The sequence below is a fragment of the Lutra lutra genome, chromosome 10 (assembly GCF_902655055.1).
Source record: "Lutra lutra chromosome 10, mLutLut1.2, whole genome shotgun sequence".
Classification (NCBI taxonomy): Eukaryota; Metazoa; Chordata; class Mammalia; order Carnivora; family Mustelidae; genus Lutra; species Lutra lutra.
In genome coordinates, this window is record NC_062287.1 from 103,728,230 (window position 1) to 103,753,850 (window position 25,621).

Consider the following 25,621-nt stretch of genomic DNA (forward strand, 5'->3'; position numbering starts at 1 on the left):
TGATTGATTGTTATTATTTTTAATACTCCTACATTTTAGCTTTGAGTGGAAGCAAGTGCAGTTAACAGGACTTCCACTCCGTAACTTCTTAAATAGCAGATAAGTAGTTCCAGAATTGTAGGGGAAAAGGGCAAATCACTCAAAAATCCTGGACTTTGAGCTAAGTATAAAAATGCATGAGGGGTGCCTGGGTGGCTCAGTGGGTTAAGCCTCTGCCTTTAGCTCATGTCATGATCTCAGGGTCCTGGGATCGAGCCCCACATCGGGCTCTCTGTTCAGCAGGGAGCCTGCTTCCCCTTCTCTCTCTCTGTCTGCCTCTCTGCCTACTTGTGATCTCTCTCTGTCAAAATAAATAAATTAATTTTAAAAAATGCATGAGAGTCTCATTTTTCCAAGCATTTTCCACCTTGATGAGTGGAGAAGTGCATTCAGTTTGGGGGAGGAAAGCTGAGCATAACATTTGGGTGGCCAGGGAACAAAATGTGACAGAAAATACTGGTTGTCTACCAATTTTCAATATCGTCTGCCTCCTTGAATAGCAGAACTCAGTTTAACTTACACAAACAACTGCCCAGCTAACGACTAAATTATGCAATTTCCCTTGTAATTGTGTGTGGCCACATGACAAAGATCTGGGTGTAGGTTGCAGACATAAAGGAAAGAGCCAGAGAAGCAACCTCTACCCAGAAAGGAAAGCCACACAACTCAGGAGGTTCAAGTTACACTACGAGGTGTGGACTGCCTACTTGTGGGCTGTTACAGGAAAGGAAAATCAAATGACAACATTAAGGCATTTTGGAGGTCGTCTGAGTTTACAGCACAAACACCACAGTAGTATCATCGATCTCTTCATAGGGTGATACTACTAATCATGCTTGGAGTTATTTAAGGGAAGGACTGATTTTTGTCTCCTTGCCATGTTACACAGTGCAATACACAAGTAGGGACGCTGTGTGTATTAAATACACAAATCAATGAATCCATAAGCTAACCAAAAAATGGTGTCAACATGGGTGGAAGTTTCTGGTTATCCTAGGCATCCATCAGTGTGCTGGAAAGTGTGGTCAGCCTATACAGAGAGGTCCTCAGAAATTCTATAGCACCTGTTTCATCTTTGTTCTACTCCAAAATTATACAAATAATTTCAGCCCAAATCCCTCAATAATCAACTGCACCTTCATTCTCTCAAAAACAGCTACTAACCCGGGGGAGCCTGGGTGGCTCAGTGGGTTAAAGCCTCTGCCTTTGGCTTAGGTCATGATCCCAGGGTCCTGGGATCGAGCCCCGCATCGAGCCCCGCATCGAGCCCCGCATCGAGCCCCGTATCGAGCCCCGCATCGAGCCCCGCATCGGACTCTCTGCTCAGCAGGGAGCCTGCTTCCCTTCCTTTCTCTCTGCCTGCCTCTCTGCCTACTTGTGATCTCTTTCTGTCAAATAAATAAATAAAATCTTAAACAAACAAACAAAAAAACAGCTACTTACCTGATCAGTTCTCTCCCCATCTTCATTATAGGTGAGTATGGACAGGGAAAGCGTAATTGAAAATTGCAGACAGTTTAGTATTATGAGTATAACCATGAGACCCTGTTAAAGAGAATACAATTTGACTGAGTTGGGTTTTACTCCCATAGCCTTACAAAAACCTCTCTCCCAGACCTCCCCCTTAGGACTTTGGAGGGAACCATCTTCGCATTACATAAAATGGTGATACCAGGTTGGATCTGAATTTAAAAATATAATGCGGTGCTTTTGAAGAAGAACTGAATTTCAGAAGGAAAAAAAAAGCCGGTGTTCCTATGAATTTTAACAGAACAGTGATTGCATTTAAAAAAAAAAATAGCCGTGGTTACTTTCCTGTGTCCACAATGATCACTTTATAAGTTACTATTTTAATATTGTTCATTCTCAGATAGTAAAAAATATGCAATGTCGACAAGGGCAAATCTTTTCAGTGGATAGGGGATTCAAGGAGAAACGGTAAGGGATCCAAATACCCCTCCTGAATCTGGTCTCCTAACTAAAACCAGAAATCTCTTAAGAGTCGAAGGCTTTTTTATAATTTATCTGAAAGATGTGAAATTGTCCATAAGGCCAAAAATGGTGTCTCAAAAATGTTGTCAATCCTTTTTAGCAGATGTGTGGTAGCTGGCAATTGTGATCTTAATCTGCTTTTACTTGGACCAGGGGCATCTTCCCATGTGCTTATTTGCAATCTATCTTTGTCAAAGTGTCTTTTCCATCTTTAACCCATTTTTTTCAACTTTTATATGGAAATAATTATAGGAAGCTACAAGCAGTTGCTAAGAGAGCATGAGGTGGTTCCATTTACCCTTACCCACTCTCCTCCAATGGCAGTAGTCCACATGTCCATGGTGCAACATCAAGACCAGAAAATTAACATTGGTGTAACGTGTGTGTGTGTGCGGGTTCTGTGAGATTGTATAACTTAATGCGTGGATTTGTGCTAACCACCACCATGATTAAGGCACAATATTATTCCATCTCCACAACAATATCCCTCTTTCCTTCCGCCATCGCTAACCCCTGCTCACCACGAATCTGTTTTCTGTGTCTATAATGTTGCCATCCAGAGAGTGTCATGCAAATGGAATCATACAGTATGTGATATTTGGAGACCGGCTTTTCACTCAGCATCCTGCTCTTGATATCCCAAGAAGTTATGAATGAGTGGTTCATTCCTTCTATTTACGGAGTCGTGTTCTATTGTATGAGTGTATCATGATTAAACCATTGATCTCCAAGTGTCTGGAGAACACTTGCTTGTTACCAGTCTTTGTACGTAGCTGCTCTGAGGATATGAAGCTGCTCTGAAGAACCAAATACAGAGTATGCGTGGAATTCAGTTTTTATCTTTCTGAGACTTATGTACAGGAGTGAGACTGTGTATCTTTGGTTTTTTAGAAATTTGGTAAACTCTTTTCCTGAGGGTTATTTTCCAGAGTACCATTTTTTCTCTCCACCAGCAATGGATAAAGGCTCCAGCTTTTTTGCATTCAGTATTGTCACTGTTTTTTTAAAAATTTTATATATTGTGGGGCGCCTGGATGGCTAAGTGGGTTGAGCCTCTGACTTCAGCTCTGGTCATGATCTCAGGGTCCTGGGATCGAGTCCCGCATCAGGCTCTCTGCTTGGCAGGGAGCCTGCTTTCTCCTCTCTCTCTCTGCCTGCCTATCTACCTACTTGTGATCTCTCTCTGTCAAATAAATAAATAAAATCTTTTAAAAAATGTATATATTGTGTTAGGGAGGTAGTCATACCTTGTCATGGTCTTAATGTGCATTTACCTAAAGAACAGTCACGTTAAATGTCTTTTCAGGTCCAGTTTGACCCATGCGCATATTTTCTTCTGCAAAGCATCTCTTCATATCATTTGCCCACTTTTGAATTGGATTGTTGGTGTTTTGTTCTTGTGAATTCTTTCTGTATTCCAGATGTATGCTCCAGGGGCCAGTCCTTTGGCAAACGTGTTTTGCAACCATTTTGTTCGAGTCCATTTTTCTTTTCATTTTTATTTTATGAGTTCAATCCTATTTTGTTCGTTTTTTTCCCCCAAATCATCTTTATCGTTATAAATCACCTTCATTATCCCTAGTTGTATACTTCATTCTAAAATCTACTGTGATAGTAGTTCACGGACCCACTTTCTTTTCATGATATGTCTTTTTCTTTCCTTACTTCAAATATACCTGTCTCTGTATATTTATAGTATGTTTCTTATAGGGAACACAGAGCTTGGTCTTCTTCTTCTTTTTTTTTAATCCAATCTGTCCATCTATGGCTTTCATTTTGGCTACTTATATTTACTGTGATCACTTATATGGTTAGCCTTGAGACTTTCACCTTATTATTTAATTTATCCTATCTTTGTTTTTATTTCCCTTTCTCCGATTGCTGCCTTCTTTTGGATTAATTACAAATTTTTGTGATCTCATGTGATCTCCTATTTTTGCTCATTAGATATAATTCTCTGGGGGCACCTGGGTGGCTCAGTGGGTTAAAGTCTCTTTCTTCAGCTCAGGTCATGATCCTAGGGTCCTGGGATAGAGCCCCACATCGAGCCCTGCATCGAGCCCCACATCGGCCTCTCTGCTCGGCAGAGAGCCTGCTTCCCTTCCTCTCTCTCTGCCTGCCTCTTTGCCTACTTGTGATCTCTGTCTGTCAAATAAATAAATAAAATCTTAAAAAATATATAATTCTTTGTGCTATTATCGTGGTTGCTTTAGGTTTTAAAATATATATATATATCTACCTATATATATATATATATATATATATATATATATATATTTAATTTTTTAAAAAATTTATTTGTCAGAGAGAGAGAGGGAGAGAAGAGCAAGCACAGGCAGACAGAATGGCAGGCAGAGGCAGAGGGAGAAGCAGGCTCCCTGCTGAGCAAGGAGCCCGATGTGGGACTGGATCCCAGGACGCTGGGATCATGACCTGAGCCGAAGGCAGCTGCTTAACCAACTGAGCCACCCAGGTGTCCCTAAAATATATATATTTAAACATAAATTAATTTTATCTTTAAATTTTAATTTTAACATAATTAAAAAAATAATCTATATTCAATTGATAGTATAACACTTTATCTGTAATGTAAGAACCCTATAATCATATATTCTCCACCCTCGTGGACTGGATGCTTTTGTTATTTTAGACATGATTTATACATATTTTTAAGTCCCCCAAATACATTGCTATTATTTTTGTTTAAAGGGTCAATTGTCTTTGAAAGATATTTAAATAACACAGAATTCTTATAAATTCACTTACGTTGTCACTATTTATGGTGTTTGTGCTTTAGATGCTCATTTCCATCTGGATATATTTTTATTCTTCTTGAAGAACTTAACACTTGTTTTGTAATGTAAGACTCTAGTGATAAATTATTTTAGCCTTTGCATGTCTTCAAACATGTTTATTGGGCATTCACGTTGAAAGATATTTTCACTGGACATGGAATTTGAGAGTGACAATTTTTTTTTCTTTCAGTATTTTAAAATTTTGCTTCACTCTGTTCTCCTTTCAGTCTGCTGTCATTGAATGTATGATAGGTGTTTTTCCCCCACCCTGCTGCTTTTCAGATTTTCTTTCAATCATTGGTTTTGAGAAATTTCACTATGATGTGCCTTGATATAGTTTGTTTTCTTTTTTTTTTTTTTAAGATTATTTATTTATTTGACAGAGATTGCAAGTGGCAGAGGGGCAGGCAGAGAGAGAGGAGGAAGCAGGCTCCCCACTGAGCAGAGAGCTCCGAAGCAGGGCTCAATCCCAGGACCCTGGGATCAGGACCTGAGCCCCTGAGCGAAGGCAAAGGCTTTAACCCACTGAGTCACCCAGGTGCCCCTGGTTTGTTTGTTTTCTTATGCTCATAGTTCATTCAGTTTCTTGGGTTCTGTGAGTATACAAGTTTTAAGAAATTTTGGAAAAATTTACCCAACACTTCTTCAAATATTTTTTTCTGTCCCACATTCCCTTTCTGTGGGGAACCCTAATTACATGTCTCTTTAATAACTTGTAGTTATTTCATTGTTCATTGATGCTCTTTTAATACTTTTGCATTTATTTTGTGTCTATCTTTTTCTCTTTGGAGAGTTTTTGATATTATTTCTTCAAGGTCATTAATGGTATTTTATTAGTATTTATTTTCTTGAATGTTTATTCTGTCATTAATCCTATTAGTCAGTGTTTCTTTTCAAACATCCAATAGTTTTCTTACTTTTGTTTGTTTGTTTGTTTGTTTTAAGTAGGCTCCCTGCCTGGCGTGGGACCTAGTGTGAGGCTTGAACCTACAAACCTGAGGTCCAGACCTGAGCTAAGATGAAGAGTTGGATGCTCAAACACTGTGCCACCCAGGTTCCCCACACACAGTAGTTTTCTTCTCTAGAAGTTTGATGTGGGACTTCTAAGAAAATATTTTCCATGTCTGTACCTAACTGTTGGAAGTATGGAACGCAGCATAATGTAACTCTTAACATCATTGTCTGCTAATTCTAACATCTGTGTCTTTTATAAGTCTGTTTCAATTGATTTATTTTGTTATGGAACATATTATTCTGGTTCTTTGTATGTCTGGCAATGTTTTTTTTTTTTTTTAAATATTTTATTTATTTATTTGACAGACAGAGATCACACGTAGGCAGAGAGGCAGGCAGAGAGAGAGAGAGAGAGAGGAGGAAGCAGGCTCCCTGCCGAGCAGAGAGCCCGATGTGGGGCTCGATCCCAGGACCCTGGGATCATGACCTGAGCCGAAGGCAGAGGCTTTAACCCACTGAGCCACCCAGGTGCCCCTGGCAATGTTTTTATTAAATGTGAGACGTTGTACTTTTATCATGTTGGATATAGGATCTTTTTACAGGCTGACAGGTAGAAACAGACATTATACCTGGCCTTATGTGAATGTTGGGTACTGTTCCCTCTAATCTTTTGGGGTTATCCTTTCTCTGCCCTCAGGTATTCTTTCATGAGCATGCACTGATAAGTACTGCAATTAATATTTAAAGGGCAGCTACTGTATATATCTGGAATTATCTCTGTTTGCAGATCTCTCTTCTCAAGTGCTCTGTCCTGCAAACTCCAGATGCTTTGGTTTCTCCTGATTCTCAGCTTCCCCCATCTCCTCAACTCAGAGAGTTTTCCTGCTTCCACCTGGATTCTCCAACCCTGTGCTGTGGCTAGAAATGCTCGTAAGTCAGTACATGGGAACAGTCATTAGGCTTGCTTCATTTGTATATCATCCCCAGGAATCAAATTCTTTGTCACTGTCAATGTCCAGTGTCTTGAAAATCATTGTTTCATATACTTCATATATTTCATCTATTTCCTGAGTTTTTATATTCATATATTTCATATATTTCTTGAGTTTTGTTGCTGGTGGTGTTTCCAGTCAAAGTCCCTATTATTCCAACTTGTCCAGAACCAGTAATCCTCCAATCTTCTTATTTTTGTTAAAAAGAAATTTCCCCAAGTATAATATATATTTCTCTTCTTCTTCCTTAGATAGTCAATCTCCCTTTCTTCCACATGACTGTATAGTAGAAGGTCTGCTCATGGATACTGGTAATGTAGATAAAATATAAACCCTGAAGGCAATATTACTCTATTTATTGTTTTTAATTGTGTAAGTAATGCATATTTATTATAGAAAATTTGTGGAAGAATTAATGTAAAGTAAACAATGGAAATCACCACAGTCATGGACCAAGAAATAAATAACATTGGTCCATTTGTTGGCCATTTTTCCTGAAGGTATCCAACTGGGATAAAGGAATATTGGGCTTTCTGCCCTGGCAATGCTCATATGGAATGGAAATATTTTGTCTCTTGTTAAAAGGACATCAAATTTAAGTAGAAATTATGAATAAACCTCAAGTGCAGGATTTTCTTTTTTAAGACTTGCCTGTGCTATCCGATCTCCTGATTCTGGGCCTCAGAAGTTGTTAGGCTTTTCGGCATTCAGAAGAAAAATACTTACAGTTGTAACTGATTTTATACCAGGACATAAATCTCTGTTACAGTCCAGGAAGATGATTTTTATTAAGTTGTTGGAGAGAAGAAGACATTTCCAACTGTTTGGAACGTCCAACACGTCGGAAACAGTTGTGCTAAGAGTGTTAGCTCTCACGTTTCCTCTCAGCTGAAATACAAAAAAAAAGTCCATTCACCGAAAATATTCAGGACCCTTTACTTCTATGTTCTTTTTAATAAAGATTTATGTATTTATTCTAGAGACAGAGAGTGAGCTCCTGACTGAGGGGAGGGAGGGGCTGAGGGAGAGGGAGAGAATCTCAAACAGGTGTGCTGAGTGCAGAACCCCACATGTGGGGCTCTATCCCACAACCCTGAGATCAGGTCCTGAGCCTAAATCAAGAATTAAATGCTTCATCGACTGAGCCACCAAGTTACTCCTATTTCCATGTTCTTATAGGCCTTCATAAGCCTTTCCCAGGAGAGATACTCACTTCCTGCCAGTTAAATTAAATGGAAACCTACAAAGGAGCAAAGGGAAGCTGGAGGCAATTGACAACTGAATAAAATGTGCCATAGGCAACATCACGAGCTGTGGGTCTTTGTTACTTCCCTTCCCTGCTCTGGTGGGCCCAAATAGAAGTCTACCTCGATCAAGCCTAAAGGCATCCCTTTCTCTGTATCAACATCATTCATGACCCTGAGGTCAATCTCCAGTTTTACTTGCTGAGAATTGTATTCTGAAACTCCAGGGGAAATATGTCTTATCTAAACCGGAGAGAGCTTCTGATTGTGTCCAGATCTGAGGTGATCAGATGAGGTTGTGGAAAGAAAAGACACTTGTATTTGTCCTCAACTGTACTGAAAAACATGGAACTTCTGGCTCACCGGGCTTTGAATAAGGTATCAGAGTGTGAGATGGCCACACACTATTAATAAATGAAATATGAATTAACAGATACTTTACCAGAGCTTTTGTTCGCTTCTTTGCAGACACGACTGTCACTGATTCAGAAAAGATAAACTGCTCATGAGAGAGAAATGGGCATATTAGCACTGCTTCCTGGACATCGTCCATCCCTAAAGGAGCAACTTTATCCTTAGTGGGTATTCTTTTCCTATGAAAATCCCTTCAAAACTTTGAATAGAGCAGATTATTGAATTGTATATAGTACATGACTAAATTTTCCTGGCTGTCTTCACATCCTTATGAAAATAACTGACAATATTTAAAGGTAAAAAATCTTTATCTAAAATAGAGGGGTGAAATCAAAGGAAACTTATGAGCATTTTAATCAAAGGTGGAGAAAAATGGAAGAGAGAGCTAGATAAAAAGTTATTTTGAGTTTCAGACAAGGGACGATATGCTCTCCTACAACATGATATTCATCTCAGTAATTTCGTCCAGGAAAATGGAGAAGTTGAAATGAGTAGTTCACCACCTCACCATCATCTTCAACAATTCAATGCCCCTTGTACATTTGAAGGTAAATCTGTGGATGAACCAGGGATTATCTAATAACCCAACCCAATACAGTTTCCTAAAGCAAGTGATTAGGATTTTGCTGTATGGCTTTATGCCATACACCTATAATTTTTTAAAAAAATTTTTAACTTTTTTATAAACATATAATGTATTATTAGCCCCAGGGGTACAGGTCTGTAAATCGCCAGATTTACACACTTCACAGCACTCACCATAGCACACACGCTCCCCAATGTCCATAACCCCACCACCCTCTCCCTATCCCCCTCCCCCTGGCAACCCTCAGTTTGTTTTGTGAGATTAAGAGTCTCTTATGGTTTGTCTCCCTCCTGATCCCATCTTGTTTCATTTATTCTTTTCCTACTCCCAAGCCCCCCATGTTGCATCTCCACTTCCTCATATCAGGGAGATCATATGATAGTTGTCTTTCTCTGATTGAATTATTTCACTAAGCAAAATACCCTCTAGTTCGATCCACATCATCACAAATGGCAAGATTTCATTTCTTTTGATGGCTGCATAGTATTCCATTGTGTATGTATATATCACATCTTCTTTATCCATTCATCTGTTGATGTCATCTAGGTTCTTTCCATGGTTTGGCTATTGTGGACATTGCTGCTATAAACATTCGGGTGCACGTGCCCCTTCGGATCACTACGTTTGTATCTTTAGGGTAAATACACAGAAGTACAATTGCTGGGTCGTAAGGTAGCTCTATTTTCAACTTTTTGAGGAACCTCCATGCTGTTTTCCAGAGTAGTTGCACCAGCTTGCAGTCCCACCAACAGTGTAGGAGGGTTCCCCTTTCTCCGCATCCTCGCCAGCATCTGTCATTTCCTGACTTGTTAATTTTAGCCATTCTGACTGCACACCTAGAATTTAATAATAATCCCCAACACAAAGACCTTAAAGCTCACATTACAATGAAAGATCTAGAATCGCTGAGATTGAATATTGAATCTTCAATTAACATGTTTGAAAAATCTGCAGCATTTGCAGGAGGCTAATGCATAACTGGATGGTCCACTAATAAAAAGTTAATTGACTATTGATTATTTTAGACATAAGTCAGATATACTTACAGATAAAGCTGCCCATATGGGAAAGCCTATCTTAAATTAGTAGAAACTGATTTTTTTTAAAGATTTTATTTATTTATTTGACAGGCAGAGATCATAAGTAGGCAGAGAGGCAGGCAGAGAGAGAGGAGAAAGCAGGCTCCCCACTGAGCAGGAAGCCTGACGTGGGGCTCGATCCCAGGACCCTGGGATCATGACCTGAGCCGAAGGCAGCGGCCTTAACCCACTGAGCCACCCAGGCGCCCCTAGAAATTGATTTTTTGTCTTGTGTAATGGAGAACCATAATTCCAATGATCCCATAGAAGATGAAGGTCACACCAATCAGAATCTGAGCCACCTGGATAAAAGACAGAACAGAATAAAATAGACATCAGTGAACATTCCAAGAGAGATTTCTTTGTTCAAACGTAGAGGTCACCCATGGACTGGACCCTCAGAGGTCACTAATTCTACCCCTGAAACTAATAATACACTCTATGTTAACTAAATTGAATGCAAATAAAAAATTAAAAAAAAAAAAGTTGCTCTTAAGTAAAGCCCAGTACAGAGGCATCTGCTTCCTCTAGTGGCAACAGCTAAAATAGCATCACTGTGACCCCTTTCCTTCCCTTCCTGGGATCAGCCCAGCAGGTGTATGCTGGGGATCCATCATGGCCTTCTCAATGGGATTCCCAGCACTCTACTCTACCACCTCCAGGCAACCCAGCCACCATGACCACCCAGGATTAAACAAAACTTCCAGTCTTTCCTCAGCAAAAACTTCCACCTGGCTGAAGTCACTTACCCCCGTTGTTTGAGATTTTCCTTCAAAAATCTCTGCAGCTTGTTTGGTGTGTATTCTGAGGTATCAGATGTTACCGACCTCCCTACCTTGGTTTTCATTTGAGGAAATATCCACAGTTATCCCATTGGAACCCACAGTTTCTCTCATTCTGTAAAGAAACCATCTGTTAGCAGCATTGGATTCACTACTCACTACTCACTATTCACAATACTCTGTGCTCTTCCATGAGAAATATAGTAGGGAAGTACACACCAGTGTTCCTGTCTCTGCAGACTTATAGCTCAGAAATCAAAGGAGTCTTAAGCCAAGCCATGTTTGTCTAAGATAGCAGATCCCAACACTATGACCACACTAGGTCCCTAGTAGCAAAAGTAGGAAAAATAAGGAGAAAGAAAATGATGGAGCCTTAGAAATGTCATATATCAGGAGTCTGGGAAATTTTCTAGGTTATAGAACTATGTCACTCTTGTGTCTGGGTTTGAAAAAGAGTTCTGTGTGGATTAGGCAGCAAGATGGCCCAGAAAGAACTATTTCATGTTGTAGCATGTATTGTGCTGCTTTTGTGTGTGTGTGTGTGTGTGAGACCAAGGAACATTCCCTATAAAGGATATATTACATTTTGTTTATCCACATCATTCAATGGGCATTTTGGTTGTTTCCCTTTTTTGGTGATTATGAATCATGCTGCTATAAAGATTAATGTGCAAATTTTTATACGTCCCTATGATTTTAATTCTCTTGGGTGTAGACCTGGAGTAGAATTGCTGATCATATGATGATTCTGTGTTTAACCATGTCAGGAACTGCCAAACCATTTTCCAGAGTGGGTCAGCCATTTTCCATTCCCACCAGCAGCGTGTGACAATTCCGTTTTCTCCACATTGGCTAACTTTTGATTATAACCATTCTAGAGGATGGAAAATGGTATTGCTTTGTGGTCTTGATCTGCATTTCCCTGTGACTAATGATTTTGAACATCTTTTCGTACATTTATGGCCATTTGTATATCTTCTTTGGAGAAATGTATATTCCACTCCTTTGCACATTTAAAAATTGTGTCATTTGTCTTTTCGGTCTTGACGTACAAGAATTCCTTATATATCGCATATACAATTCCCTTATCTGATATATGGTTTGCAAAAATTTCTTTCCTATTCTGTGGATGACTTTTCACTTTCTTGATGGTCTCCTCTGAAGCCTAGCTTTGATTTTGATGAAGTCCACTTGATCTATTTTTCTTCTGTTTCACATTTTTTTTTGGTCGTATTTTGTCGTATCTCTAAGAATCCATTGTTAAGCCCAAGGTCATGAAGATTTACTCCTACATTTTTCTAAGAGTGTTGTAATTTTAGCTTTTATTTTATTTTTTTTTTAAAGATTTTATTTATTTATTCGACAGAGAGAGAGAGATCACAAGTAGGCAGAGAGGCAGGCAGAGAGAGAGAGAGAGGAGGAAGCAGGCTCCCTGCTGAGCCGAGAGCCCGATGTGGGGCTCGATCCCAGGACTCTGAGATCATGACCTGAGCCGAAGGCAGCGGCTTAATCCACTGAGCCACCCAGGTGCCCCTAATTTTAGCTTTTAAATTTAGATTTTTAATCCATTTTGCGTTCATTTTTATTTATGGTATGAGCTAAGGGCCCAAAATTCATTATTTTGCACAGGGCTATCTAGTTTCCAATGCTATTTGTTGAAAAGGCTATTCTTCCCACATCGAATGGTTTAGGCACTCCTGTCACAGGTCAGTTGACTGTGAACAGACACATGAACTCACTTCTAGACTCTCAACTTTATTCTGTTGGTGTGTATGTCTATCCTTATGTCAATACCATGTTGTCCTGATTATCACTGCTTTGTATTATTGTTTTGAAACTGAAGTGTGAGCCTTACACTTTGTTCTTTTATGAAATGTTTTGCTATTCTGGGTCCCTTGCAATTCCATATGAATTTTAAAATCAGTGTATTAACTTTTAAAAAAGTAACCAGCTCAGAGATGCCAGGGTGGCTAAGTCAGGTAAGCCTTTGGCTCAGGTCATGATCCCAGGGTCCAGGGATTGAGTCCCGCATGCATCGGGCTCCCTGCCGGAGGGGAGGGAGCCTGCTTCTCCCTCTGCCTGCTGCTCTCTCTGCTTATGCTCTTTGTTTCTCTCTGACAAATAAATAAATAAAACTTAAAATAAAATAAAAAGTAGCCAACTGGGATTATAAGAGAGAGAGCATTGCACTGGCTATGGCCATTTTAACAATATTAAACATTATAATTCATGAACACAGGATTTGTTTCATTTGACTATGCCTTATTCATTTGAATGATGTCTTTGCAACATTGACTTTTATGCTCCTTTTATTAAATGTATTTCTAAATATTTTATTCTTTTGGATGTTATTGTAAATAGTGTTGTCTTATTAATCTCATTTTCAGCTTGTTCATTGCAAGTGCATGGAATTACAGTGATTTTTGTACATTGATTTTGCATCCTGCACCTTGCTGAACATGTTTATCAGTTCTAATAGACTTTTTAGTGGATTCCTTAGGATTTCTGATATACATAATGATGTTATGCACCGGTAGAGACAGTTTTACTTCTTCCTTTCTATTTTGAATGTCTCTTATTTTCATCTCTTTCTTTCTTTCTTTCTTTCTTTCATTTCCTAATTGCATAACTAGAACTTTCAGTACAATGTTTCTAACAGGAGTAGTGATAACAATTTTATCTTATTCCTACTCTTGGAGAGAAAGCACCCACTCTTTCACCAATAAGTATGGTATTAGCTATGGGATTTTCATAGCTGTCCTTTAAGAAAGCCCCCTTCTATTCCTAATTATTGAGTGCTTTTATAATGAAAGGGTGTTGGATTTTGTCAGATGCTTTTCTGCGTCAGTTGAGTTGGTTTTGTGAAGTTTCTTCTGTTGAGAACTATTCTAACCCTTATTGGGCTGAGGCACTGAGTCTCTAACTGTGGTGGTTGAATTATCTGTTTCTCCCTTAATTTCTGTTGGTTTTGCTACCTATATCTTAATGTTCTATTGTTAGGTGCATATATGTTTATAATTGTGTTTTCTTGGTGGACTGACCCTTTTTTCACTATAAAATGCCCCTTTTTATCTATAATAACATGTTCCTGCTTCTCTGCATGTCTTGTAATTTTTTGTTAGAAAATGGACGTTTTACATAATATACTACAGCATTTCTGGGAAGAGTACTGCTCCTGGGCTTTCTATTTTTATTCCTTTGTTTACTTTTACATTCACTGGCTGAACTATTTTAGTAAGCCTATTTCTCCCCCTGTAGTGTGAAGCTTCCCATGTTTCTCCTCAGGGAACACAGCCTTGGGAATGCCCACACTCACCCTGGGGTGACCATGGTTTCCTTCTGACTTGCTGGGAATGTTTCTTTCCCTGCCCTCAACCAGCTATTAGTCTCCACTAATTGCACACTGATTGCTCTATTGTTTTGAACAGTGCCTTTATAGTGCCCTTTAAATCGTTCCACAAACAGATGTAATCAGAATCAAACTCCTTTAAAAAGATAGTTTCCTGTCAGTGTTTGAAATTTTTTCTGGCTCCAGGCAGGCTTCTTCTGTCTGTTTCCATTTTTTCCTGTGAAGCTAGCCAGTGTATAGCTCAGCGTATAATTCCAGTTATTCTACTGATGCTTTTCACTACAACCTACACCAGTTTTGAGAGAACCCTTAGGCTTGAAGTTCTCCATACTCTGCTTCAAAGGAAGCAACTTCCTTTGATTTGGAGACCTCTGTTCTATGGTCAGCTCTGTTCTAAGGTCAGCTACTCCCCATCCCCAGGCAAAATAAAATAAAATAAAATAAAATATAAAATAAAATAAAAATCTCTAAATCATAGCTCTGGTGCTATGGGAAAAATGACACATTTCTTGATCTGTGACACTGCTACTGTTAGGGTCCATGATCAAAGGAGTGAGACTGATACAAAGCGAAGGTCAGGCAAAACTTTATTTCGAGCCAGTATTGAGAATGAAACCAACCAGTTGGGGCCGCCTCTTACAGAGAGAGCGACCACTCTCAGCCTCACACACTAACTTATATAGAGCAAAAGCCATGTGGTTGGGCCTGGCCACACTCAGGTGACCAATGAGATTGCAACACACAGAGAAAGTTGCATAGTTGCTCAGCTCTCCAGTTTTGTTAAGTGAAACTTAGAGGACATATTTCCAAGTAAGAAATTAGTGAGATAAAGTGGAAGCATAATATTATGGGTCTTTAAATTTCTTGTCAGTTTTTTAAAGGAATGGAGTAAAGAAAGATTAAGGAAAGAAGTAGTGGGAAAGAAGGAAAAGGGAAGGGAGGGAGGAAGGAAGGGAGGAAGAAAAGAGGGAGGGAGGGAAGGAAAGAAGGAGGGAAGGGTGAGGGAGGACAGACGGTGCTCATCACTCTGGTGTCAACATTGTCTGGTTTTATGTATTTCACTGCAGCCTCAGTGAAAAGTTAAGATGTAAAGACAATTTGAGACACTCCATATTTTAAATAATCAAAAGCAAGTAAGATTGCCTACATTCTGAATTCACTTTTGGTAAAAAGAACAGAGTAGAGCAATTTAGCCCACTTGAAGGGTCTGGGGACACACATGGCTGTTTGCTTGCTTGCTCCTGGGTCTAATGGGAGATTTTTATCCCCTCCCAGGAGCACCTCTCTCTGCTGACTTCATCCATCATTCATTTGCTCCACATGCGCACCAGGCTTCTAGTAAGTGCCAGATTTGATCTTGGTCTTTCCATACACTGCAGTAACTAAAACGGCTCCTTACCATTGAAGGACTGGGAGTCTAGTTCTTTAAAAACACTAATGCTTCCCAGTTTGTAGTCCAAAAATTTGTTACTGCAGCAATCCCCCACCCTTCTGCCATCCCTGCAGAGAACACAATTACACAAAGTCTATTTCCTACTCAATAGTCCGATGAGATGAAAACTTTCCCATAATCAATTTTACTACAAATAACCCTACTGAGAGTGCCAGTGCGGCTGAATCTGTTCAGCATCTGCCTTCAGCTCAAGTCATGATCTTGGGTCCTGGGATTTAGCTCCACCTCTCATTGGGTTCCCTGCTCAGCTGGGAAACTGCTTCTCCCTCTCCCTCTGCCCCCCACCCCCACCTTGTGCTCTCTGGCTCCCTCTATCTCTCTGTCAAATAAATAAATAAATAAATAAATAAATAAATAAATAAAATCTTTAAAAACAAATAGCTCTACTGCAAGGATCCCCGGGGAAGCATAGCCAGAAGAAAGCTTATTTATGATAAAGGGCAATTCCCTCAGGAAAGCAAGAGGGAGGATACAAGGAAGGGAGGCAGGGGAGCTGGGAGAGGAAGTACAGTGGCTCAGAGCACATCTCAGAACAACCCCAGAGAGCCCCACTCTGCCCCGTGTCTATTTATCTCCAGAGTCAGGGTCTGTCTCCACAACCCAACATTTACCCAAGGACCCCCTCAGAGGCCCCAGATCATGAAGAAGAGGGATGCATACCTGGTTTGTTCCAGCACACGGAGATGGGGGTTGGGGTTCTCCTGAGGTGTTGCTTCTTTTCCGTGTCTGGCACACACAGAGCCACCACATGGGGAAAAAGATCGACACTCTGATCTTTCAGAGGCTCCTTATTTGCTGTACTTCCACATCAAGGGGCTGTGATGTGTTTTGGCAAATGCTGCTAACGGGTGATACTTATCCAACTTCACGGCTCATAATTAGGAGAATTCTAGCCTACTCCTTATCCTAACTGATGGTTTATTTGTCACTCCCTCCAATTCCCTGTCCTTCCAGTTTGCTGATTAAAGTTCTCTTCATTGTCCCATCATCAGTTCATTAAAATGGGTCCCTCTTCAGTCATCTCAGCATCTTCCTGTACCTCAGCTAGAACACCTCTTCAGACACACCTGAGAAGGACCAGGGTACGGATGAGCATTGACAACCTTAGTGGTCACCCTGGCCCCATGTCTCCTTTCTGGGCTTTAGAAGAAAATTACAGAAATAAAAATAGACAGAATGGTAGAACTCTTAGTGAAATAGGTTTTACGCTGAGAACTTTAGGAACACTATCTCCTCAAATCCCTACAAGAAGACGCTGAAACACAGTGGTCCACCTATACCCAGATTTGTTTTGTACAAATACAGTACAGTACTGAAAATAAATTTCATCTTCCTTAGGATTTTCTGAACATTTTTTTTCCTCAAGCTTACTTTACTATAAGAATACCATATATAGGGCGCCTGGGTAGCTTAGTTGGTAAAGCAACTCCTTTCAGCTCAGGTTATGATCCGAGGGTCCTGGGATCCGGTCCTGTGTTGGGCTCTCTGCTCAATGGGAGCCTGCTTCTCCCTCTGGCTGCTGCTCCCCTGGCTTGTGCTCTTTCTCTCTCTCTCTCTTTGACAAATAAATAAATAAAATCTTTTTTTAAAAAGAGAAATATTTGATGATTCCAGACAGACAGTTAAACAGAGAGGAAGCAGCACAAAAAAGGTCATTCATGAAGTGATCAGGTTGCTTTGTAACATAGGCAAGGGAGGAGTCCTCTGAGAACCTCCTTGTCCCACTGTTGTGATCTGAATCCTAAGAGTCTCTCCTATCAATGGCAAAGCAGGTCGCTTAGTTTACTAATGGGAATTCCTGATTTAATGACTCTACTGCTGTTTGGATGGCAATAAAATCTGGATGGGTTAGACAGAGTATTTCAGAGGTGATAGTAACTTCTTTAGCAGTAGAAGGCAAGTTTTGCTCATGAATCACAGGGGTGTGTAGGGTAGGGATGGAGGTTAGCAGGCAGGATTTCTAGGTGATCAGGAATATTAGCCCCAGATGTTTAGACAATAAAGAGCATTCCCAAGTGCGGCACTCAGTTATAGAAATTTATGGAAATTTAGAGGAAGAATTGGCTTGGTTCATATAGGTGCAACCCCCCCCCCACCCCCGCCAAGAAAATATAACGAAACAACAAAAGCAGCAGCTAGCTGTTGGTGCATGACTGTGCACCCATAGCCTTTTCATTTTATGAATCTCTGCATCAGACTAGGGCATCACCCCCTGTATTCTAATCAACAGCCACAGCAATGATACATCCCCTTCCAGTGTAATAGAAAGGCAAGGGAGCTATGTTGAACCCCTCTTGGTTATCCCTGAGAACTAAGAATGGGTGTTAATTAGGACTGACACCTGTTTTACTCTTGACTTCCCTATCTTATAAAAGGAGCAACCTGATACATAGAATTAATGAGTAGGAACAATGAATTCTTGATCAGTTTAGGTGCTGTGGATACATTGATGCTGGTCAGATGTATATTTTAATGCTACTGATGGAAAATAATTGACAAGGTGGTTAAGTGTTATACTGACCAACCATATTTCTTATCAACCTCAAAGCAGTGCTCACCTGTGAAATGGGTATGAACAATTGAAACATCTGTTATGCAAAATGTTTTCCTTCTAGTTCTACTTTTGTGGAGAGATTTTCATGGTTGGGAGAAAATCTTGATTTCAACTATATTTCTTCAACAGGAATAAAATATGACATGCCCTCCTTAGAACATTAGGAAAAGGAAGACCAGAGACAAATGACAGGTCATTGCCAGCCATGATTTTCTTTCGAGGGTTCAGTAGGTGTTCCTTTCCTGTAGATTCTTCTCCAGAAGAATTACAGGGTTTTGAGAAGGTTGCCTGGAATTATGTCATTGTTGATGATGCCAAATGAAGTTCTAAAAGACTAGGAGAGAATTCCTAAAACAATGTAACTCCTGCAAGGAATATTCCCTATATTCTTCTCATGTCATGATTCTTCTGTGGACAAATTGGCTTTTGATTCTCAAAATGTCAGTTTTTCTAATACTGCTATTTTCCCTCACGTAACCTATCACTGACTTCTCTGACAACTGGTAGACAGAGGGAGGAAAATGTATGTCAGGCTCTGGGGATCAGTGTTTGTAGGTTGTGATAAGGTCTGAACGTTTCAAAATAAAAGATAAAAGACTATCTCGGAGAGAGTCCACATCTTAACCCATCTTATCAGGAGGAAGTAGAGGCTGGAGGGTGCCCGTGAGTGTGTTGCATAATTATTTCTTTACACAACAGGGGAACTCAGTTTCAAAGAAAAAACCTAGCATAAATGAAAGAAATACCCAGCTACCTTACTGTATAGTGTCCCAAAGAACCGAGGGTACTGCTTCTTGGGGAAAGTTCTGTGATGGAATCTAAACCAGTGCCTTACAGAGCTATAATCCTGTGACTATGGTGGAATGGGATGATGTCTATGGGCCAAAGCATGAATCCCTCTCTTGTTGTCCTACACATATGGCAAATCTTCTCCATTTGCTCCTGTTAGAAAATAAGTTTGGCCCCAGGCCAATTTCTGGGACTTATCCAAATTCTCCTTTTTGAGCTGTAATTTCAAAATTACTTAGGAACAAATTATTCCTTTAAGTAAAGATTACTGCATTGAGAGCATAAATTGAGAAGGTTAAACCCTTTTTGGAAACATTTCTAATTTTGTAGAGAACACTAATGTTACTATCTCACTGCAGATTTAATGTTGCAAGCTTAAAGTTACAAAGAATTATTCTAAACTGTGTCTTAAAAAGATCTCGCTTATTTCCAATTAACATTAGACCTTTTCCATATACAGAATAGAAAACTGACCTAGATATTTCCTTCATAGCCATTTAGGTAACCAAGATAAGCATCCCAGGGGATCATTCTGAGACAAGTCTGAATCTCAGGGTTACTTACGCTGGTAGCTAATGTGTGATTTTCCCTTTTTCGGTCTTCCTCAGCATTTGTAGAAAGATAATTAATTTGGAATTCTTGTACTGATTTAAGACCTTTCATCAAAGAGGGAGGCCAAATTCAAGAATTAGTGTCTGTGTATTTTCACTACCCTTGTTGTAGAGGAAGATTGTTCTAATAATTGTGTCTGACAATTGTGGAATTAGTGCAAGAGAATGAAAAGAATACAGACTTTACACCCAGAAACCTCTGGTCGAGTTCTACAAAAGGAACAGCAAAACAATGTCTGTTGCCTCATTGTTGAATTGTGAGGAGTTCAAAATACTAAGATCAAGGCGATTTGAAAGCTGCAAATATGGTGTTTTCAAGAGAGAATGGTGATGATCTTATACAGAAAAGTATATTTTCTTCAAACTGTTCTGTTTGAGAATACAAAAAGAAAGGAAGAATTTTAAAAAGCTGAGCACACAATTGGATATATGGGAGCTCACAACCACTCCTAACTGCCATTAAAGCAACGTGTTGAACATTCTCAGGAAACCGTAGGTAACGAAGAGGATAATTCAAACAAAATGTATAGCTTGAGTTTTATCAGTTGTAAGGAAGGAAATATTCTTCCTCTAGCCTTCAGATTCTTCCAGCTGGACTAAGAATGCAATCTACATGGGATCGGTTAATAGGAGTTGAACCATAATTTGAGGTAAATCCTACTCTTTTTCTATATATGGATGATTTAATCTTTTACTCCTTCTCTAGAAAGTTGTCACTAGAAGGCTCTCTTTATCTACATCTAAAACTTACCCCAAAAGCTTACTCTGATTCCAAATACACAACTTTTCTAATATTAGATTTATCTGGGGCATGACATCTCCAAAACAAGCAGATATCAACAGACCACTAATGGGGCATTTACTTTTTCTCAACCAACTACCAAGAAAGAGCATAGCATTTTTGGGATGGCAGTAGCATATTATCAGCTTTAGGTCCCACATTTCTCTGAAATAGCTTCCGTTATTCCCTGGCCAAAACTGAGGTACTCAAATTTTTACCCCAAGATTTCACTCCTGATGTTATTTCTCTGCTTACTTCAGGACTATTAAAATGGTGAATAAAAACATTTAGAATTTTTCCTGTTGCCAATGGAAATAGACTTCTCTCTTCCCCACTCCCATGTCTTTTTAAAATCAAGTCCTTGAGAAACCTAGTATTTGTGAATCTTTCCTATATTCCTTTGATATGTATGTGTTTTTTTTTTTTTTTCTGGCTAAATGGACCTCTTGCCAGCATTACAATTCAGGAATATTTTTCTTAAGGCCCTAAAGCCATCTCTTTGAAATGTAAATAATAAAAAAAGATAGCATCGCCATTTCTTTTTTGCTGTTGGAGTTTGGCTTAGTACCTTGCACCAAACTGTAACCATCTGCTTGTCATAGGGATACCAGATGGTTTATTATTCCTTTACACAAAGACAGTTAGCTAGCCTAAATGGCTATTCCCATGGCTATATAAATTTAGGGTGAAATATAAAAGAATATATGTGCTATCAAGTGGTCTGCCATGAGGTCAGTTGCCATTATTCTTGGGAACATGTATCTAAAAGATTGTACCTGCTTAGCTGTCTAAAAATCCCTTTTGTGTCTTAGTTATGACTTTTTGAGGAAATATAATTAAAAACAAAATCTGCTCCCAACCCAGAAAACCTCTCCACAAAGGAAAAAGAGAAACAGAACCATTTCATCATTGGATAAGCATTAAATCAGAAGATGATGTGATTAATAGATTTCTCCTGAGTTCCTGCCAATCATACAAGTCATATCACATTTATATGACAATGGAGGCCTTACAACAATTTTTACATCTTTCCAAAAAATGTTTCTCATATGCAAAATACAAAGACACACATGGCCATCATCTAGTCTGTCAGAAGGCAGTTTTGCAATCTAGTGAGAGCTGCCTGTTGGAGCTAGACTCTTACCCTTCAGAGAAACTGGGAGGTAGGGGCACTCTCTTCATGACTATATTTCAAAAAGATGGTCCCAGGTCACTGAGAAGGACATTCATGGGTCTTAAAACTGACAAGGAACATATTTAGCTTTTCAAATGATGCTGGAAGTCTGGGTACAGGGACCCAGATTGGGTTCTGCAAGACCAGTCAAGAAGGTCTTTGGCTTCTTGAAGGATGGAAATCAAATGTGAACCAGCAGGAAGTGAGAGAAGAGTTTACTGAAGATGTAGGAGAGCAGATAAAGAGAGCATCTGGGAGACTTGGAAATAAAAGGAGCACGAGTCTCATCTTTCTTCAGGCTCTGGGGTTTCTTACTGAGGATGGAGGTCTGGCATACATGTCTTCTCAGGTATCCAGGAATTGGTGAGAGCAAAGATGAGGGTCCAGGTGTCTTTCCTTAAAGACAGGGGGTCTGGGTGTCAAGAGGTCTAGTGCCAGTGGCTTGGAATACACATATGAAGGGTTTGTCCAGTCATTCTTACCTGGTCCTTCCTTAGATATAATCTCTTTTAGATAAATCATTAACTCCTTGTCCCTTACCAGAAGGACATATGTTATTTGCATTCTGAGGTGTGTACAGAGAGGTGGAGGTGCAGGTCCTAGCAAGAATAGAAGCAGGAAAAGGAGCTAAAAAGCAGAATTTTATGGAGTCCTTCAGTTTTCCTGTCTCAAAAAAGATGTACATACATTTCAATGAGACAGAGAAAGAATTTATCAGTTTTCTAAAGTAAATGTTACAAGAAAGGGAGGGAGAGGGAAGTCTTTTCCCTGATTTTCAACAGGGCAAATTAATCTTTCTATTTTTAACTTGTATTTGCTCTTACAGATGTACTTGGTACACTGGCTTATGCTTATTCAAAGTAACACTGAAAAATGTGTGAAGGGGCATGGGAGATATAGGCTTCCAGTTCTGGCATGACTAAGTCACAGTAGTGAAAGGCACAGCATAGGGAATATAGTCAATGGTGTTGTAATCATGTACTATGACAGGTGGTAGCTATGCATGTGGTGATCTTTGCTTAAAATTATAGGGGTCAAGGCCAAGTCACCCTAAAAATGTACCACAATGGCATATTGATCATTCTGAATCAAACTAACTTGGTAAACCATTGTTGCCAGGACACCCAGAACTTCCTCTGTCCCTCAGAAAGTGGAGAATAAATCTCCCATGTGCAAACATACCCTGCTTGTCCTAAGAAGTAAAAGGACACCCTTATCACCTGAGAAAGGGACTTTAAAGGTGAGGAAGCTATAGAAATAAACTTTGTTACATTTCTACTAATCTACTATGTCAGCCCAAACTCTGCTTAGAATTCCTTACTCATTAAAGCTCTTAAATGCCTGTTTTCCTTTTCCTGTAAATTCATCCCAAATGGGTAGCCTCTTTGTCTAAATATATAACAACTGCTTGCCTTGGTCATTTCTTTGGGTCTCAACTTTATTAGTGGACCTCTGTGCACACATAATTAAACCATTTTTTTCCCTCCTGTTTATCTGTGTCATGTAAACTTAATTCTTAGTTCAGCTGGAAGACCTTGAATGGCAGAGGAAGAAATCTTCCTCCCCTGCTACATGCAGATGTGTCTAATCACTATGTTGAACACCTGAGGGTAAGATAACATTGTGTGTCAACTTTACCTTGATTTTTTTTCCACAATATCTTTTATTCAGTTGATTTATATTTCATACAGCTCTTTTTTTTCCATTTTAAAAATTTAATTTCTTTTCAGTGTAACAAAATTCATCGCTTATGCACCACACCCAGTGCTCCATGCAATATGTGCCCTCCATAATACCCACCATCAGGGTTCCTCAACCTCCCACTCCCCACCTCTTCAAAACCTCAGATTGGTTTTCAGAGTCCACAGTCTCTCATGGTTTACCTTGATTTTTTAAAAAGGGCAACATTTGTAGATATTGTAGACCTGGAAATACAACTGTGAATAAATTTGTTAGCATTAAAAAAGATGTAAAACTGATTTCTGTCTTTTCCACTTTTGGTGGAAAGGATTCTGAGTTGGCAGGATTTGAAATTTTCTTCGTCATCAAAAATTCTCTCTTTATCCAGACATCTATCTCAGAAAGCACATGTTCAGCTTTATTAGAAACCATGAAATCAGGGACACCTGGGTGGCTCCGTAGGTTAAGCACCTGCCTTCAGCTCAGGTCATGATCTCAGGGTGCTGGGTTGAAGTCCCATATCGGGTTCCTTGATCAGCAGAGATCCCACTTCTCCCTCTGCCTGCCGCTTCCCCTGCTTGTGCACTCTCTCGCTCTCCCCTCCACCCCCTGGCAAATAAAATAAAATAAATTCTTAAAAAAAAAAAGAAACCACTAATCAGCTTTCAAGAGAGGTGGTACAATTTTATAATAAAAAGGCAAGAACAGGGTGAACAGACACAATGGGAATTGGATGGTGGGACTGATGTGGGGTCATTGAGCAGGATGGACAAGAAAAAATTCTTGAGATGTTTTTGGAGCAAAAAGGTTCTTTTTATGATAGCACGAGGACAGTGCCTGTGGGCAGAAAGAGCTGCACTGGGATTATGAGATGCAACTGATTATATACTTTTAACTCGGGTGGGGGGGGTGGTTGGAGCTATGGGAAGTCTCTAAAGGGATTTCCCTATGTTAAAGAAGACTTACAGGACCCTGGAGGTCTGGTTGTCATCAAGATAAGATCAGTTTTATTCTCTAGCAAAGCATTAACATTCAGGCAGCTGTGAATTCCTTGAAGAACATCACACTCTGTGTGTCTCAGGCATTTATCAGTGGGCTACAGGTGGTAAGGAAATTTAATTTTATCGATGTTTCTCTTGCCTTGGTTCTCCTCATTAGGATGTCTTCCTCTATCCGTTCCTTATATGAGTGGGATTTAGGAAAGACAGACCAAACAGACTGATAGGGAGCAGCATGTATAAGAAATTAGTTGGAGATTCCATTACCTGATTATTGTTCGTGATCCTGCTTAAAGCTCAACCTCTAAAAGAATAGGAGGTGATAGGTTTTGCTTTTCCTGAGTAGTCTTCTGCCTCCATGACCTCCTGAGAAGACTTTTATTTACTCAGAAATTACTCAGTTAAAATCACCTACTACTCAAAAACTGCATGTATACCAGAGACTAGGAAGAAGGGCATAGGAAATCCCAAGGGAGTAGCATGTAAGAACTAGGACACTTTCTAGAAATATCAGCAGAAGCCTGGAAGATCATTATTACTGCCTGGGATTCTTAATATCACAATAAGGGGACATAGTACTAATTCTAAATATTGCCGGGTAGAAAGGAATGTTTGGGCACGTGACTGATCCCTAAGTGGAAGCAAATCTTTGAGTTTCAGGTTTTGTGACTTGACCTGTCCCTGTGGATCCCACAGAGTTGCCCTCAGAAGACAGTTCTTATGCACAGGTAGGTGGGCTTAGCCTTGAAAGCTTTTTGTTTTGTTTTAATATCTGTTAATATGAATGTCTGACAACTGAAGCTTTGATTTTGAGAGGTGTTCATTTCAAACAGGCATCCCCTCAAAGACAGTTGTCCAGAATAAACCACTGCCAGCCACACGGTAAGCCGCCAGGACTCCTCTGGCACTGACTCCTTTTTTTAGAGTTCTTTGTTGATTTCCCTAACTGATCATTTGGGCCACATGTTTTTTTTTTTCTCTTCCCAGTGCTTTAAATTCCTGATCTTGTGTTTTAAATTCTCCAGTAGAGAATGAGTTCCCCAAATCCTAGGTCCTCACCCTTGTCCCCAATAAAAGCAGAACCCTAGACCCCTGCTCCCCCCTTCTCTCCCATCCTTGACCTTGCTGTGTGCCCCCAGTGCACTGTGTAATTTCCAGGTCTTTCCCGATGATTGCTGCTGAAGGACATTTTGCAATTCTAATAACCACAAAGGTTGGTCCAGCCCTAACATTGGTTTGGAAAGGGGAGATGTCTGTGGGAGGCTCAGTGGAGCCCAGAGGAGTGTTTCCAGGCATTTCTAGCCTATTACCCTACTATAGATGGTCTGAGGTTGCGCAGAACTCCGGAACTGCAT

The 25,621-nt window shown here is 39.8% G+C and overlaps 1 protein-coding gene across 1 annotated transcript; it reads right to left on the reverse strand.

The window, feature by feature from the left end:
* Positions 1-714: 714 nt before the first annotated feature.
* On the reverse strand, positions 715-25,621 carry LOC125079887 (high affinity immunoglobulin epsilon receptor subunit beta-like). The gene is made up of 6 exons (XM_047693610.1): positions 25,577-25,621; positions 10,063-10,092; positions 8,459-8,515; positions 7,499-7,660; positions 1,483-1,584; positions 715-753 (listed from the first exon to the last, which is right to left on the reverse strand). The coding sequence occupies exons 1-6, from the start codon at positions 25,619-25,621 to the stop codon at positions 715-717; spliced, it is 435 nt and encodes a 144-aa protein (XP_047549566.1).

What these genes read in the sequence shown, in the direction of transcription:
- LOC125079887 (XM_047693610.1), bottom strand. Translation starts at nt 25,621, where the DNA reads ATGCAGTTCCGGAGTTCTGCGCAACCTCAGACCATCTATAGTAGG. An exon ending in AGAAGCGAACAAAAGCTCTG is followed by an intron (nt 7,661 to 8,458) that starts GTAAAGTATCTG and finishes TTTGTATTTCAG; the next exon opens with CTGAGAGGAAACGTGAGAGC. An exon ending in ATGGGGAGAGAACTGATCAG is followed by an intron (nt 754 to 1,482) that starts GTAAGTAGCTGT and finishes TTCCTGTAACAG; the next exon opens with CCCACAAGTAGGCAGTCCAC.